The sequence below is a fragment of the Rhinolophus sinicus genome, chromosome 16, assembly GCF_057876585.1.
Source record: "Rhinolophus sinicus isolate RSI-liver-muscle chromosome 16, RSI-T2T, whole genome shotgun sequence".
NCBI classification, from domain to species: domain Eukaryota; kingdom Metazoa; phylum Chordata; class Mammalia; order Chiroptera; family Rhinolophidae; genus Rhinolophus; species Rhinolophus sinicus.
In genome coordinates, this window is record NC_142516.1 from 166,151,301 (window position 1) to 166,168,583 (window position 17,283).

Sequence of the window (17,283 nt, forward strand, 5' to 3'; positions counted from 1 at the left end):
TTTCCTTTTTTAAAAGAACATTAAGCTGTTGAGAAATTCATTTGAAAGCTATGGGGAAAAAAAAAGTAAAACCAGGTTTAAGTAAGTTAGAAAAAGGCAGAAATTACATAATTAAAAGTAGGTACACTTTTACTTACATGAATAAAAATCTTAAATAAATATACATACACACATTCACATGTCAAATCCAATTGGTGAACTGTTAAAAGAATGCCATCTGAGAACCTGGTTCCTAAGAAATGGTTTTACAGTATTTCTGCAAAACCAAACGCCCTTTTGGAAGCTGTAGAGAACAGTTAAATCCTTAAAATACCATCCTGAACCTTCTTTATTTTCACAAGAGAAATATGTTAACACTAACGTTGCCTCCAACTACTGTTCCTTTGGCAACTAGCATGTGTAAAAAAGGTTCTTCATTTCTGTACCCTCCACTTGATAAATAGGTCTTTTTTTAAAAAAGTCAATATCAGCAGTTAAACTTACATCTTAAACCTAAAATATTAGTACCCTACATAATGAAAGAGTAAGTCTGTACTAGAAAATAAATTTTCTTTGCATGACTGAAATACTGTAGTCAAAAGCATTGCCATCCTGTAACTGTATTTTGAACAGACTGTATCTAAGGAAGTGCTAAAAACTAGATTTGAATGATAAGTGGGTAGAAAGAAAAAACATGTAGAAAGGAAAAAAATCATTTATAATCTGTTCAAATTCTCAGCTTAAAAATTTTCAGTATCTAATTGGTTAGAGCAGTAGTTTAGATGCAGGGCTCAGTTTCAGAGCCAAGTAGCTGGACATATAATATTAAAACCTGTAATGTTCAACCCTACCTTTCTGCCAACTTCCATTCCTCCAATACAGGACCTCTGGGCTACTCTGTTGAGTTGCTTCCTACAACAAGCAATTGCTTTGTGCCTCTTAGTGACGAGAAGCCACCACAAAGACCGTGACATTTGCTGTAGGAGCTCGCCAGTGGGCTGTGGCACAGCATTGTGGGCACCAGGCTTGCTCTCACATGGCCTTTAATAGAAAGGGGGCAAACAGAGACCTGTGGGAGTCACACCACCTCTTCTCTGTGGATTGGGTAGTGTTTCTGAGTTCGGTGTGAATATTTAATATGGTTACTAATAATAATGCAGTTATTCATTGGTACAGAAGCTAAATTTCATGGCCTCCATTAATATCTGGATGGAAATATCTCAGTGATGTAACACCTAGGATAAGCTCAACTTCAATCTATCATTCGTGGAGGCTGAGTCACAAATTTGATTATTTAGACTTTGGGGAAGAAAAGTACCAAAGATGGATCCTATCCATTAAAGTCAGGAATATCAAAATTAAAAGTATCAATTGACTTTTGAAGATATGCTGTCCAAGAATAAATGGAGTAATTCAAACATGCTTGGAAAAATTCAAACTACATCCTGCAAGAAGTAAAATAATTCAGTCAGAAAATTAGACCACTTATTAATATGTATAATTTCAGAAATATACAGTCCCCTAGTTCTGTTTGACTAGTAAAAAATTATTATTTCAAATCAAATATCTCAAGTTGTTGGAAAATAAGGTTTTGTATTGTAGTTAGGGTCTAGATTATTGACATTATTCAATAGCAAAGGTTCCTTAATTTGATTGCTTCTGCTCCCGCCACTCATTCTCACGACACACCACAATCCTAGGTTCCATATGCCATCTACGCTTTTATCACTGCTGTCCACTAACAAAAAATACCTAATATTTGCCAACAAGGAAGGTATAAACTGCCCCTTCTTATTTGCTCTCAGTATGACAAGCAAACATGAATCTTAGACTGCACTTGCAGCAAGATCAACAACAGGTCTATGAATTGAGGCAGTCTTAGAAGCTAAGTTTTGATAAAGCATTTAACGTAACCAAATAGTTTGTCACATTCTTTGCTAATTGTAACGTACACAGATGAGCAAAATAAGTTCAAAATACTCACACATAACTGCACACGCGAATTATAGTAAGCCTTCCCTTTTAAATGGACAAATATACTAACACAGAAATATTTAAATTATGTGTTAACAAGTAAAAAACTAGATTTTAGCAGAACGTTAAAATCTGTCAGTCAGTATTCTTCGTTTCACATGATTATCTTGCTGGAAGACTAGAAATAAGTAAGGAATTCTAAGTTAGGTTTTCTCAACCTTAGCACTATGGATATTTGGGATCAGAAAATTCTTTTTGATGGGGACTGTCCTGCTCATTAAAGAGTATTTAGCAGCATTCTTGACACACTAAATGCCAGTAGCACACCCACCCCAGCTATGTCAACCAAAAGTATCTCCAGGTATCGCCAAGGGTCCCATTGGGGACAAAACTGACCCCGGTTGAGAGCCATCAGTCTAACCAACACCAACTCATTGAATCTACAATAAGGACAGGACAGGATTTAACCTACAGGAGTCTCCACATTATATAAGAACAAAAAAGAAAATGACATGCATTAATTACTACTTAGTAAGTAGTCATTTGCTTTCCTTTAGACCTGATTCCTTTTCATAAGAATACTATCTCAGAGCACAAGAGCTGTGGCCAACATTTTTAAAACCCCATCCTCATGGCTCAAAACCCTTCAATTCCGCTGCAATTGACTCAGGGTGGACCCTGTGCTCTTCAGTCCAACAAGATGGAATTATCAGAGGAAATGGTCTCAAACAGAATCAAGGTTCTCACTCAGGAGATCGCACTCAGACTGCTTAGGCACTCCTTACTTTTATGATCTTGTGGTTTCAACTGAAACAAGTTGTTCTGCATACTTCCTACTACAGCTGTAACTACGTGACCTCCCGGTTTCAGTTTGTCTGTGACTTCACTGATAGCTGAGTCCAGATTTGGGTTTTCCTAAACACTTTAGACCCAGCATTCCACGAAACAGGCTCCAGGCAAGCTTTGCTCAGAGCACCGCTGGAACTAGGAGCCAACAAACATGTTTTGCCTAGTCCGCAGACTCCTCAAACATCAGCTATAGAGTTTCAAAACAGTATGATTTTAAGGGGGAAGGACGTCTATTCTTCATAGACAGCAACAACTTAAGAAAAAGACTTTCCAAGTCAAAAATGTCTTTGCCCATCAGATAGGTCTCAGGAGAGAATGCCGATTAGGGAAAAAAAAAATAAAACAGGTTTTTCCATAGTTATTTTTCAGAGAAACTAGAGATGACCTCGCATACTGCCGAAGTAAACATGACATTTGGGGCTGAAACTTAGGATCGCTCCATTATTCCGATTAAGCAGAAATGCCGACAGACACGTCCTGATGCTGCACATATCACTGCTCTGTCGTTTAGAAAGTCTGATTCAACAGAACTGAAGCACAGAGGTTCAAAATGGCTCGTTCATTTAAAAATATGTATTGTTAGGCTTTTAAAAGATTACTCTTACCTGGGACTTGGGGTTATACTACTGACAGACAATGTGTACTATAAAATATATGTATATACAGTGTTATTTTCTCCTTGGGGGAAAAAATGGCCATATTTAAGATTCAGCAGTCAATTTTTAAATAACTATTGAAGCTATTACAACAGGGATATTAACCATATAAACTAAATCTTCGCCTGAATTCACAGAAACTAATTTTTCCATTTCTGTTATTTCTATAAACACTTGATTCTACTTTTTCCATGCAAAATGCTAATTAGGTTTAAGAGCCACGACATAAGGAGGCAGTCATTATTACGAAATTAAATCATTTTCCTGCCACATTTATCTAGTAACAGCAGTTAATCCTGATTCACTGAAAACAAATTAGATTTCCAGGGGGTGGGGGAGTGGAATCTCACAAGACCTTAAAATTAGATTTCTTGAAACCGTACAGTCAGTCAGTCATACATGAACACCATTTTCCATCTAAAATCTAAGAGCAACACCTGTGCATCCCCCATTTAGACTTTCTCATCTAAACAGTTGCAATAGTAGCCTTGGACAAGTAGACAAGAGTAAATGGTCTGATATACCAGTACCCCAAATCCTACAAGATGCACATCTCATATCCAAAATAGTGAAAACCAATTCATTTTTAAAAATCAGCCACAACTGACAAGATCATTAGCTTTATAGCTTGGTCCTAGGCACTGCTGCCTTCCAAATAATGAGAAAGCCTCTAATTACTGTCCTGCTCTCACTTTAATGTTAGCAAGTAGGTCTTAATTCCAAATATAAAAACTATTTTTAAATAACTCCTCTTACTCTGTAAACTCTAATATAACTTCTAAATGAGCTTTATAAACGTGATGAGTATCCTCACCATTAGCAACCAAACACTACTTTGTTGTACAAGCATTAAAATATAATCTACCATTTTAGTTAGGATAGAGATTGAAAATAAGACGGGGACATGTTATCGATTACAGCTTCACAGTCACAGTCCCTGAGCTATTTTTTTAAGCAGTCTGCTTGGGAATGAGAACTGAGGAAGACAGAGATGTTTTTCAGTCATCAGGAACGCTCAGTTATTCTTTTCACTTAAGCTACAAGCCCTAGGTTTAAAACATATATAACAAGCCAGTGAAACTTACTTGACAGTGACCCGATTAGATAAATCCTGTAGATCTCCAGGATGGAAAAGCTGGGCTTCTTTCAATCCAATCTGTTCACAAGCTTTCAAAAAAACGTTTATATTATCCTGTGAAAAGAAGTGGAAAGTGACTGCTTAGCCGAGCTCTCTCTCAAAGGTTACAAAATTTTATGATATAATTTCCAAGCTTCAAAGTCCAATTACAGCCAGCAAAACACACAAAAAACAGGAGGCAGCAAAACTGATGAATACATGTATTAGAAAAAATACATGGGCATGTATAGCCTTTCAGTCTTCCAGAGCATAAACGGTAGTGCTAGCTTAAGCCCGGGCATACTCCGTTTCTGTGATCTTTGTGACTGACAGGTTAAACATTACCTGTTATAGGACAAGTGCCTAGCCACTGAGCAGTAATCTACACTTTGATGTCAGCTCTGCTCTGCAAACAAACGCCCTCTTCCCAGCTTTGCACGACAAGCTTCACCTCTCCTCTTTAAAAATAACTCCAGCTGACATTCACCCACCCAGAAACTGTTGGCAGGGAGGAAATAAGAGGAGGAACATTCTGTTTCTATGATTACAAATTACAGAAAGACTGCGGAATACCACACCTGGAATCTGGGTTTGGTTGCCGAGCCGGCTCTTGACAGACAGGGAAACCATACTATAGGACCCAGGGAAAGCCTCGTGTTCATTGGCTAAATCACATAGTTTAGGTGTGGTACATGGCTCACGCCCTGCACCTGCCTCAGGAACTGCCTCCAGAAAATGAAAATCTAGGTTGTCCTCATATCTGATTTCAAAACCAAAATCACCCATTCACAAACCAGTGCTTTTCGACCATGTGAACTGTGACCCAGTCACTGCCTACAATATATTCTATTTTACAGTCAGGTACATTTCAGAGACACATATTTGGTGAGCAGAATTAGCTTGAACTTCCACCTTTACTCCTCTTAAAGAAAACCCTTTCAGGGGTTGAGCTTGTGATGATCCCACGTGGTCTCTTGATCTTCACTGTGTTAGGGTTTTTCAGGCAAGAGAATGGCCTCCTCACATGCCAACACACGTCTGTCCACTTACATACGCTGGCAACACCCCATCTGTGGTGGGAGCCTCAGCGTCTCCCTGAAACCTCATCTCCTTCCCTAATAGCTGGTTGTGAGGGACCAGAAGGCAACCCACCACTTGGAGAAAGAAATTACTCTTTTCCCACGTTGACAGGCTCATCCCTACGGGAAGAAAAGGCAGAATGGTACAGCCAAGTAGGAGAGAATGATAAAGAGAGAAAGACGAAGAGGCTAAATTCAACAGCTTGAATTCTTCAGGCCAGATTTAGGGAAAGGGCAAACAAAAGTATGGTGATAGAAAAAGAAACACTGATTGCTAGGAAACTCAAGTACGTTAAAAAACAAGTTTTGTTGAGGTGGGAGGTTATTCTAGCATACTACCAGGAAAAGGCGGCGTGAATTACCTGGCTGAAAGCTGAAATCCATGATTCATTTTAAATAAGAGGACAAAGATGAAAGGAACTTACAAGTCAAAAGTTGAACAGCTCAGTTTAACCTGTGTTTAACCTGACTTTACGTGGAAAAAAGGGAAATAATGTATTGGCAAATTCCAGGGGGAACAAAAGTGATCATTTTGTTGGCAAGCTCATATAATTTCTAAAAACTACATTATCTGTAATTACCAAATGATTCAAATGAATAGTTCTAACAGTAGCCTTGGACAAGTAGACAAGAGTAAAGGGTTTGATATACCAGTGCCCCAAATCCTACAAGATGTACATCTCATATCCAAAAAGGGAAAATAATCCATAAGAAATTCTTCCTACAAATTCAATTTGGTTCTGAATGTTTAAAATGTTATAAAACATTAAAACAAAGTTAAACTAAAAGTAAACCCATTGAACTGACAGCCAAAATAATTCTTCACATATTTTATGAAAACCTAATAGCCTTCATTCAGTTGACAAATATGTACAGATTGATAAGGATAGATAAATAAAATCACACATGCCTCAAAACCCATCCATAGTATTTAGAAAGAACCACTTACAGTGAAGTGACTACACTTCACTAGGGACAAAGAAAAAAATACGATATGGATAAATTCTATTCATAAAGAAAGCTTTATATTAAAAAGCTGAATCTTTTCAACAGTTTGATGATGCTCAAGTTTAAAACAAACTTCATAAAGACACACTTGACCTATGCAGCAGGAACAAGTGGTACTAAGATCAGAGTTGTAACCTAAATCATGCTTACTGGACTGGAGCCCATTGGTATAATAATCTATTATGCGATTTCAAAGCACATAGGCAAAGAATTGCCTAAAGGGAGATACAAAATTATAAAATTGTCATGTTTGGTGAAACATCATCAAGAAGCCACACCCAGCTCAACATATTAAAAGGGAAGCATTTAGTTCTGTTAATGGAATCATTTTCACTTGAAACTACCAGCAAAGATAAACAAAAGTAAAAACAAAAGACAACCCTGAAACAAATCTTATCTCATTGGACAGGTAGCCAGGACTGCAAGTTAGCTCTACCACTAATCAACTGTGTGGCTTTGGAAACATTAGTTAACCTTTCTGGCCCCATTTTCCTCATCTGTGATTAGTTTGTGGATCTGTAACCCATTACCAAGGGCACATACCTCTCTCTTCATGGTCAGGGAAGCCTAGCCTTTCCTAGCCCAGCCCTTCGCCCAAATATTTCATAGCCCAACTTACATAAAACACTTTATGTCAAAAGCCTGCTGTAAACATCTGCAATTCATACACCTGGAGGACCAAGAGTGGCTTCTCAAAAATAAACCCCAAAGATGATCCCTGGAGATCTGCAATAGTTCCTTTCAGGCGTAAGTTGTTCCATGACTACGAATAAAAACAGACCTATAGAAACACAAAAATTCTCTCCAACCCCCTCTCCGCCCCTTGTCCTTGAATCAATTATGAGGGTAGTCATAAGAGGTGGGGGTGGAGGGGAAAAGGATAAATTAGAGAGAGATTAATGAGTCATGAACAACAGCACTTGCTAACAATTGAGGCAAGATGAGGAAGCCACAAAAACTTACAAACATTTCCAGATTTACATTAGCCCACTGTAGTACCGCTACTGGTCATCTACTGCTGCGTAGCAAATCATCCCAGAACTTAGCAGCTTAACACAACAGACACTTATGATTTCATAGAGCTTCTGAAGGTCAGGAATTTAGGAGTGGCCTAAATGGGATGGTTCTGGCTTGGGGGTCTCTCAGGTTGCTGAAGAAATGTCAGGTGGGGCTGCAGTCAGCTGAAGGTTCTCCAGGGATCTGAAGGAGCAGCTTCTAAGATGACTCACTCAGATGGCTGTTAAACCAGGGCTGGTGATTGGTAGAAAGCTTCAGTTCTTTACAAAATGGACAGCTCCATAGGGCTGCTTGACAGGGAGGATGATCCAAGAGAAAGCAAGATGGAAGCTGCACTGTTCGATGACCTAGCTTTTCAAGTCACACCATCATTTCCTCAGTATCCTGTTGGTTGCATAGGTTAGCCCTATTCAGTCTAAGGAGGACTACACAAGAACATAAATAGCAGGAGGTAAGAATTATCGGGGACCATCTTGGGGACTGGAGACCACAGTTCATTATTCTGGCCCCAATGATTCATGTCCTTCCCACATGTAAAATACACTAACCCTTCCCAAGACATGGAAAACTCACATTCCTTTAAAAGGTGAGCTCCCAGTCTGGAATCTCACCATCTAAAGCAGATCCAGGTGTGCATGAGGTGCCTCAGGTAAGTTCCTTAAGTATAGCCCTAGAGCACAGTTCCTCTCAACTTGAAAGCCAGTGAACTAAAAAGACTAGTTACCTGCCCTCACCACACCCAACATACAATAGTGGGACAGGTGAAGGGTGGCCATTAGAGACACTCCAGTTCAAAGTGTGGAGAAATGAACACCACACAGGAGTCACTGGTCTGCAAATTCTGAATCCTGCAAGGCATACATTGGCAGGCCATTTACTAGGATTCCAGGCCAGGGAATACTTCTTTATGGTTTTTTGCTTCACCCTCCGGACCCTTGGTTCACCTTAAAAATCATTTTTCCATTTCCTTTAAAAGTAGCCTACATTTGCAGCAGTGTTATCTTTTCCCCATCTGTTTCTTCCTCATAGAAGTTTGGAGAACTAAAGGTCTCTTCATTTAGTAATCCTCTGTCCCTTTCAGGCTAAGTTTACAATGTTTCTGCAAATACAATTTTCTCAAAAATACGCCAAGTCTTCTTTGAACCTTATGGACTTCATTCCATCAGACACATACACAGAAAAGCCACCCCCACAAATCCCTTCAAAAGAAGCCATTCTCTATCTTGGTCTTCAGAGATGACTGAGGGGCGTCACCCTTAAGCTTCTTGGAAGCCCAAATGATTGACTAGACAAATCTCCAAGGCACCACTTTGGATCTTTCTAAGATCTCAAAAGAATTCTACCACCACACCCTCAGCTTCATCTTTAAACCTTGTTTTCCTGCCATTGCTCTGAATTTGATCTTTGCCTGAAGGCCATTCCTCAGTTCTAGCATCATTTACTGACCAAGGATTCTGATAATTTTCAAAACAATTCTTGTGCCTCTCATGTTTATCATTGTATCCTTCACTCTCGCACGTTTTACTGTAATCAGCAAGAGGAAGCCAGGCAGCACTTCCCTTGGAAATCTTTTCAGATCACCTAGTTTATTAAGTACAATTTATAGGTAACAAAGGGATAGATATCATGTGAGAATTGTTGGGACCACTGTAGAGGTTGGCTACAATGCTTACATAATAAAGAATACAGATTAATCATTCATTTGGAGTAGAAAAATAAACTGTTTGAGAGACACTGAGTTTCAGATATCCACATCAAGATGTCCAGCTAATGGCAAATTGGGTAAAGAGCCCATTAATAGGATCTGATCTTAAAATGGTTTGGGAAATCAAGCACATGTTGGCAGTAGTTGAAATTAAGGATGTGGATGAGCCATCTTAGGAAAAGCAAAGATAGAGAAAGATTCACAATCAGACACCAATATTTAAGAGGCAGTTATTAAAAAAAAAAAGGGGGGGGGGGGGAGACAAGAAAGAAAAAACAAAAATTTAGCAACCAGAGAAATCAGAGGAAAAGCAGAAGGGAATAGCATTATGGAAAACAAGGGAAGAGAGAGTCTCAAGATGGGAGAGTGTGATGCTGCAAAGAGCTCCAACATGGCAAAGATGAAAACTGCCAAAAGAATCTAACAATCTAATGGAGAAATCTTAGTTTTTTTACTCCAGGGGGCTAAAGAGTAAATAAGTGACACTGAAGACTAGCCATTTACTATAAGGCAAGGATCACCCCAAATCCAAAAGCTTTCCATCTCAATGCTACCCTAATAGTCTTGTTTCCTACTCAAGTTTTCCTTCACTTTCCCCAAAGCAACCATCTCCCAACCCTCCGATGTTAGGATGCTCCGTTTCTGGCAGGAAGCGAGGTGGGGAGAGCAGTTCTCACTCTTGTTCTCCTGGCCCCAAATGTAGGACCATGTTCCAATTCCTCCCAGCATTTTCCAGTTTTAAACATGAACACAATTATGCATTTCTATGGAGTCTTAACTTTTCTCTATCTCTATTATAAATCCCGAAAAGAGAGTTATGATAAGGAGAACATGAGGCCAAAACGAATATTCTAACACTAGACTCAGAGGTAACATAGGTCTTTGGTAACACTTGCCCTATCAAAGCCTTTCATCCCATTTTCCTTCCAAAAGCATTTATGCAGTAACATATTCCCATGTCACCCATGCAGGTTTCCTTGCTGTTTTATCAGGAATGGAAGTAGTTAGGGAGAGTGTCAGGGCCCCAGAGTTGAATTAATCATATAAGACCTTATCAAGCAATATAAAGGCTCTCTCGTTTTCGTTTTTGTTTTTTTACTGTTTTCTTCCTCATCCTATACCCCACTACTCTTTATTAAAAGATGTCTGCTCCCTAAGTGTATACCCTGTAGAATCAAAAAGAGATGTTCAAACAAGTACATGCCGCCCAAGCATACTTGTTTTATTGCTCTAAGCTTTACTGTACTTCATGGATGTTGCAGTCTTTACAAATTAAAGGCAAGACCCTCCACCAGCAAAAAGATCACGACTCACTTTCTTTTGATACTCGCTTTATTGAGGGGGTCTGGAACCAAACCCATGATATCTCTGAGGTCTGCCCGTACACGCATATTGATTACACTATTCACAACAGTCAAAAGGTGGAAACAACTAAGATGTCCATTAACAGATAAATGGATAAACAAGCTGTGATATATCCATACAATGAAATACTATTCAGCCATAAAAAGGAATGTAGTGATGATACATGCTATGGCATGGATGAACCTCTAAAACATTATAATAAATAAAAGGTCACACACTCCGTTTATATGAGACATCCAGGATACATAAATCCATAAAGACAGCATGCAGATTGGTGGTTGCCAAGGTTGGGGGTGAAGGATAAAATGGGGAGAAACCACTTAATAGAGAAGAGGTTTTACTTGGGAGTGATAGAAATGTTTGGAGGTTAAACATTGTGAATGTATTAAATGCCACTGAATTGTTCACCTTAAAATGGCTAATGTTATGTTATGTAAATTTCACCCCCATAAGTTATTTTTTAAACGGTGCCTTCTCTATTGCGCTTAAAAAAGTAAATGTCCTTTAAAGTGTCAATTTATTTGTGTAGTCTAATTTACATAAATAGCATTATGCTCTATTTTTTTCTCTTCCATATTGAATAATTTTGTTACACAAAAGACTAACTCCTCATCAAAGTGTATGCTTTGTAAAGTATCCTACCTGATAAAATTTCAAGTGTGATGACTTCCAACGTGTAGCAGGAATACTTTGTATCAAGAAACCTTACTATGACAACAAATGGGGAGCTGTCTACTCATAAGATCCAACCAGTTAGACCCACTTATGCAAATATTTCCTGAGTGTAGAGGTCAAGAGCTGTCATAAAAATGGGGTCTTTAAGATCAAAATCCTAACTAATTCTGAAAAGCGGTGAAGCCATGATCAGGGCTGTGACCTGATGGCCATGCAGGTGACACCTGAAGCTCCCAGAACGACATCACCTGGATGTGATCTCCATCCAAGACCCAAATGCTCGTCCTGTGCTCACTTTGGCCTGTTATTCCCACTGTGGGTCTATGTTCTATGCCTACCCTAAGAAAGATGTTTCAATTCAAAAAGAGAGCGCATTATCGACTTCCTCTGAACCTGAGCACGCGATGGTTCAGATCAGTTTACCCAAGAGAGCTGGTGACCTCATTCTCATCCCGTTTATGATAGGGCACCAAAGCCCCTACCTCCTCTCCCTTTGGAACTGACAGTGCCAAAAAGTTAGCAAGTATATGCCAGCAATCAAGGGGTTGTCACCACTGTTTCAGGACAAGAAACTGAACTAAGTCCATGTTTGAGAATAACTGTCCCCAGTCAGCCACATCTGCATCACTTGAGGGAGCACACGGAGTCTCCACGAAAGCGAGGTTGCTGCAGAGTCCGACTGGGGAACAGCTGCACTAGCCTCTTGCTGCTCCATGTGTGGTCCTCGCACCAGCAGCCGGGACATCACCTGGGCGCTGTGAGAGGTGCAGACTCTCAGGCCCCACCCAGACATGCGGGGTCAGAATCTACCTTCTAAGAAGGTCCTCCAGGGGATTTGAGTCTTTGTAGACATAAGTTTTCTGACAAAGAACAATACAAGAAAAATATTTCCAAATATGACTGAGAGCAGTGTTTCTCCTTAGTATGAACACGAATCCCCTAGGGATTACAGAGCTCACCATTAGGCCATCACCAAGAGTACTTGAATTCCATTCTGATGATACACTAATTGTGAGCACACTACTTGTGACCACTCAAATTATCTTAAAGCAACTCCCAAGCAGCCGAGTAATGACAATATACCCAAATTTGCATTGTAATTATACAGTTTCCATGAAGAAAGCAGTTAAGTCACAATTTTGGTCGGTTGACAACTTGTTTTATTATTTTGGAAAATTCATCCTCTATTTTAGGACTTAGCTAATAAATGTAAACTGCGAAGAAACACCTACATTTTATGACTATCATATATAGGTAAACACTCCGAGATCCAAATTCAATAGTTATTTGTGATAAAAATAAGCAGCTAATTTGTTTCCTGTTTGTTTGTTTTTTAAGTTTTATTTGGGTCCTTATTTCTCTACAAAGAAAAAGCCTCAGTCATTTGCTGGCTAACAGCAAAGGGACTGAGGACAAGGAGAGCATTTGTCAAGTTTTGTCACATGTGAGAATAGGAACAGGAACCAGCTAGGAATTGCCAAGTGACACTGAGGGCCCAGGAGACTATACATGATAATTATGCCAGAAGCTTGGTGATTTGATTCGTCTCCAGCACTGTTGGCAGAGCAGGAACAAACACCAGACCAAGAGGCAGAACTGCGAGATGGCAAGTTAGGGTAGCAGCAGGTCATGGAATGAGGGCGGAGTGCTCTAGTAGAAGGATAGTTACTGAAATGCTTTGCTAGCTCGGGTCACAACTACACAGAAGCAGTAACAGGCTTCGTCAGACTGCAGCATAAAACTGTGTACAGTCTTGCATATTATACAAAATAAACTTAACACCAAAAATGAATTCTAAAACTTACCTGCTCTTTAAAAAAAAAAATGCTGAAATAAATGCTTAAGAAGTTCTGTCTGATAATAGATTGATGGTTGCCAGAGGTGGAGGGTCGGGGATGGGGGTGGGGGTGGGGGGTGACACAAAATGGTAGAGTAAAAGAAAAAAAAGTTCTGTCCTCAAATTATTCATGTTCTATGCTCCAAACAGATAAGTAATTGCTTAAAGAAATGTGTCATAATGACACCAACAGGCACATGTTATGAAGCAATAAAGCCTGTTTAATGAACTCCATAGCAAACTTGAGCGCTCCCTGAGAACTGGAGTTCCTTCGGTGCAGCTGTTCCCACTCGCCCTCTTCCATAGAATCACTCTTATAGGTTATGTGTCTCAATCACCAGATCTTGTTAAGGCTTTTCCAGGCCCAGGGACTTCCTGCTTTATGAAGCTAGCTCACTTTTTAGTCTTCTCTATGTCACAAATTCCAAAGATTCCCTCACTGTAATTGTAAAATGTTATTCCAAAGTCTATGAGATTATGGAGGATCCGAAGTCCCATGACAGCCCATCTACAAGCCAGACACCCAGGAGAGCTGACGGTGTAGTTCTAGTCTACATCCAGAGGCCTGAGAACCAGGAGCGTCAAGGGAATGATGTAAGTTTCAGTTCAAAAGGCAGCAGGCTGGAGACCAAGGAGAGGCTGACGTTTTAGTTCAAGTATGAAGGCAGGAAGACCAATGTCCCAACTCATTCACTAAAGCAGGACTCGTTTCCTCTTTCTCACAGGAGGGTCAGCATTTTTGTTGTAGCCAGACCTGCAACTGATTAGATAAGGCCCACCCATATAAGGGAGGGAAATCTGCTTTACTCAGTCTACCAATTCAAATGTTAATGTCTTCCAAAAACACCCTCACAGACACACCAAGAGTAATGTTCCACAAAATGGACATCCATGGCCCAGTCAAGTTGATACACAAAATTAACTATCACAACTACTGAAACTGTTCTTTAACCTGGCTTTCCTGCTTCTCTTCTCGATTTCCTTCATTCTATCCTTCACACACCAACCGGTGATATTTTTTTCAGTTTATTTTTAGATATAATTTATACACCATACAATTCAGCCATTTAAAGTGTACGACTCAATGATTTTTAATATAGTCACAAACATGTGCATCCTTCACCACAGGCAAGCAGTGATCTCTACCAACAAACTAAATTGCTCTCAGAAGCCCCCAGTGGCTTCTCACCACATTTTAGAGTAAAATGAGATCTACTCACCAAAGTCCAGGAAGCCTTTGAAAACGCTGCTGGCCTACCTCGTTGTCTCACTCAGTTGCAGACCCACAGTCGTCCTTGCTGGCCCAGCCTGATCCTGCCTTGACCCCCTCTTTTCCTTCTAACTGGAAAACTCCCACCCATCCCCGTACTTTCCCACTCCCTCGCTTCATTCACAACCCTGATCAAATGTCAACTCTAGAAATCAGATGTCCCTGAGCACCTTCTCGGAAATACTTCTCATACATGCGCTTAATCATTCCCTACCCATTTGCTTTATTTTTGCAGTGTAATTATTGGTAACTGATAAGGGATATTATATTCTTCATGATACAATAATTATTGGCACCTGATGGGTCATTATTGATTTACTGACTGTGCTCCATTAGGGAGGAACTTTCTCTGCCTTGTTTGTGGGTGTGTCCGAAGTTCCTAGAACAGTGCCTGGCACATAATAGGTGTAAATAAATAAATAAATAAATAAATAAACAAGTAAAAAATAAATATTTTTAGGAAGGGAGAGACAGTCCCAGGCCTAAAACCCTCAAGTGACCAGTGACCTCATACCAGTCTTATACCTGGGTTTTATTTCGTATTAATCTCATTTGCTCTTCCTTTTTCAATTTCTACATAACAAAAAGGTGCCTGAAGAGACATGTGCCAAGTGTTTTTGTATCTGAATAAAATGGTTATGGGTGATACAATCCTACTCTGAATCATTTTTTATTTTTTTTAACTTCACACATTATAGTGTTGCTTGAAGAATTCTAAGTCATTAATGTTTAAAAAATGATTACCCTCGAGGCTGAATGCTGGTATATAAACGTTCATCTTAGATTGAAAAACAAGTTTTGGAACTCTAGGGAAGTGCTCCTAAACTTGTGCCAACGCCATGACTAAGAGATTAGGGCTAGAAATAAAACAGGAGTTTCCTGATTTACAGTGCTGCCTCATTATGAAGGTACTGGGAGCAACTTCAAAGTGACACTAAGTTTTTAAGTTTTCACTCTTGGTGATACTTATCTTTAATTGAGAGTTGGAGAGAGAGAGAGACTTTTGAAAAAAAAATCGCCTAAAAATACTTTATAAATAACTCAACCATTATTGACTTATTTATATGTCATTTATGTGGAGGTGTTAAGGTATTTGGATATTTAAAATCTAATATTTGTTACCTTGAAGACAGACTATGCACAATCCGCATTCAGCCTATTTTCTCAGACTTGATTATTGAATAACCCCAAACTATTTAAAAATACAGATGATGATACACAGATATTCCAGTAAAATATACATTAGAAAAAATTTTTAATTAAAATACAACCATGGAAAATATCATTTTCAATGCATACAGTGGTCTTATTTTTAGTAAATGCCTAACTTTTATGCTATGATTTTTTATACAAGTGTAAATAATACATTACTAATGGTAATACTATACTAGTACTCCCTTATATCTGTATTAAGAAGAAAAAGTAATATAGCATGTTTTTGTCATTGTTTTTTTTTTTTTTTAAAGAAAATAATGACATTGACAAACTAGTAAAATAAGAATAGTTTAAATTTCAGTGTTTGAGGCATAATTACACAACTTGTAACAGTGGTTCGCCCTCCCTTTGAAATAAAAACATTTCTTTAGCATAGTTTTAATAACAAGACCACAATTGAGTTTTACTCAAGTTTATTGATATCGTTTAACCATCACTGGCTCCATTAGGAAATAGAATATATAAAATTTTTCCAATCCAGTGACAGGTGAGAAATGAACAAAAATTAAAGAGCATGGTAATTTATAGTAACATCTAGCTTTCATTATTTATCAATTGTGAGAAAATCAAGAACATGAAAACTAAGTAAGAGTTAAGGCAGACTAGTGTTTTTGGAGAGGACCTCAGTGTTATTCCCCATCCATTTGGAAATGGGGACCGCGGCAACCAGAATCAGCTCTGTATGAATGCTTCTCTTATTGGCTAAGCAATCAAACAGGCAAGATGAGTGGATTAAAAAGAATTTGCTTGGTGAAAGCCTCTCCCAAATTGGCTAGGTGGAAGATCTCCTCAACCAAATCTACAAAATCAGTAATAAAATTCAAGAACAGAAAATAAACACTATTGATCTTATCATTAAATGGTTATTTTAAACTAGCTCTACATTACAATCTTCCCACTTGTTATCAGTGTTTTGTATACATCAATATCCAAATACAGTCACAAAAGTATATTGCTTTTTAGTAACTAGGCACATATTCCCTCTGAAACACACACTGGGTTTGACCCAGCACAGAGCAACCGTCAGTCACCACTCTTCAAGCAAGGCATATATCGGCTTCTCGTCCAATTTTATATTCCACTCTATTATTCCTTGAGTATTTTCTCTTCAACCATACACAATTTATTCCTGCCTCCTACCCAGAAAAGTGCCACCCTTGAATGAAAATAGTAATTATATTCACACTTGCATTACTTCAACTTGGATGGGAAAGGAAACAGAAATGGGCTTTTTTCCCTGAAAACACTTGCAGTCTCACTTATTTTATTTGTTTTTATTTGCAGAAAGAACTCACAAGCTCAGTGTCCCACAAACCTCCCTTCTCCCAATACCTTTGGTTCTTCTACCCCTGGGAAAAAGAATGGGATAAACATAGTCACTGCCTGAGAGTGGTTTTTAGAAAAGCACATAAAACCTGGAAAAGAATATTTAAATTCTACAGCCAATTCCTCAGGCGAATTCTCTACTGCTGCTGGAAGGGAACAAGTAAATGTCTCAACAGTGATCTTCACACAGCCTGGGTTGCACTACTTTCCT

At 38.9% G+C, this 17,283-nt stretch overlaps 1 protein-coding gene across 21 annotated transcripts in view; it reads right to left on the bottom strand.

The window, feature by feature from the left end:
* Nucleotides 1-17,283, bottom strand: part of LMO7 (LIM domain 7) — a 191,293-nt gene that overhangs the window by 92,937 nt on the left and 81,073 nt on the right. For 15 of the 21 annotated variants that reach the window (XM_088792916.1, XM_088792918.1, XM_088792917.1 and 12 more), the window contains exon 5: nucleotides 4,544-4,650. In XM_088792916.1, coding sequence (XP_088649042.1) covers nucleotides 4,544-4,650 — 107 coding nt within the window. Of the gene's footprint in view, nucleotides 1-4,543; nucleotides 4,651-4,920; nucleotides 5,076-5,153; nucleotides 5,275-17,283 lie in introns of those variants that run through there. The other 6 variants (XM_074329394.2, XM_074329384.2, XM_088792922.1 and 3 more) reach the window with 2 other exon arrangements.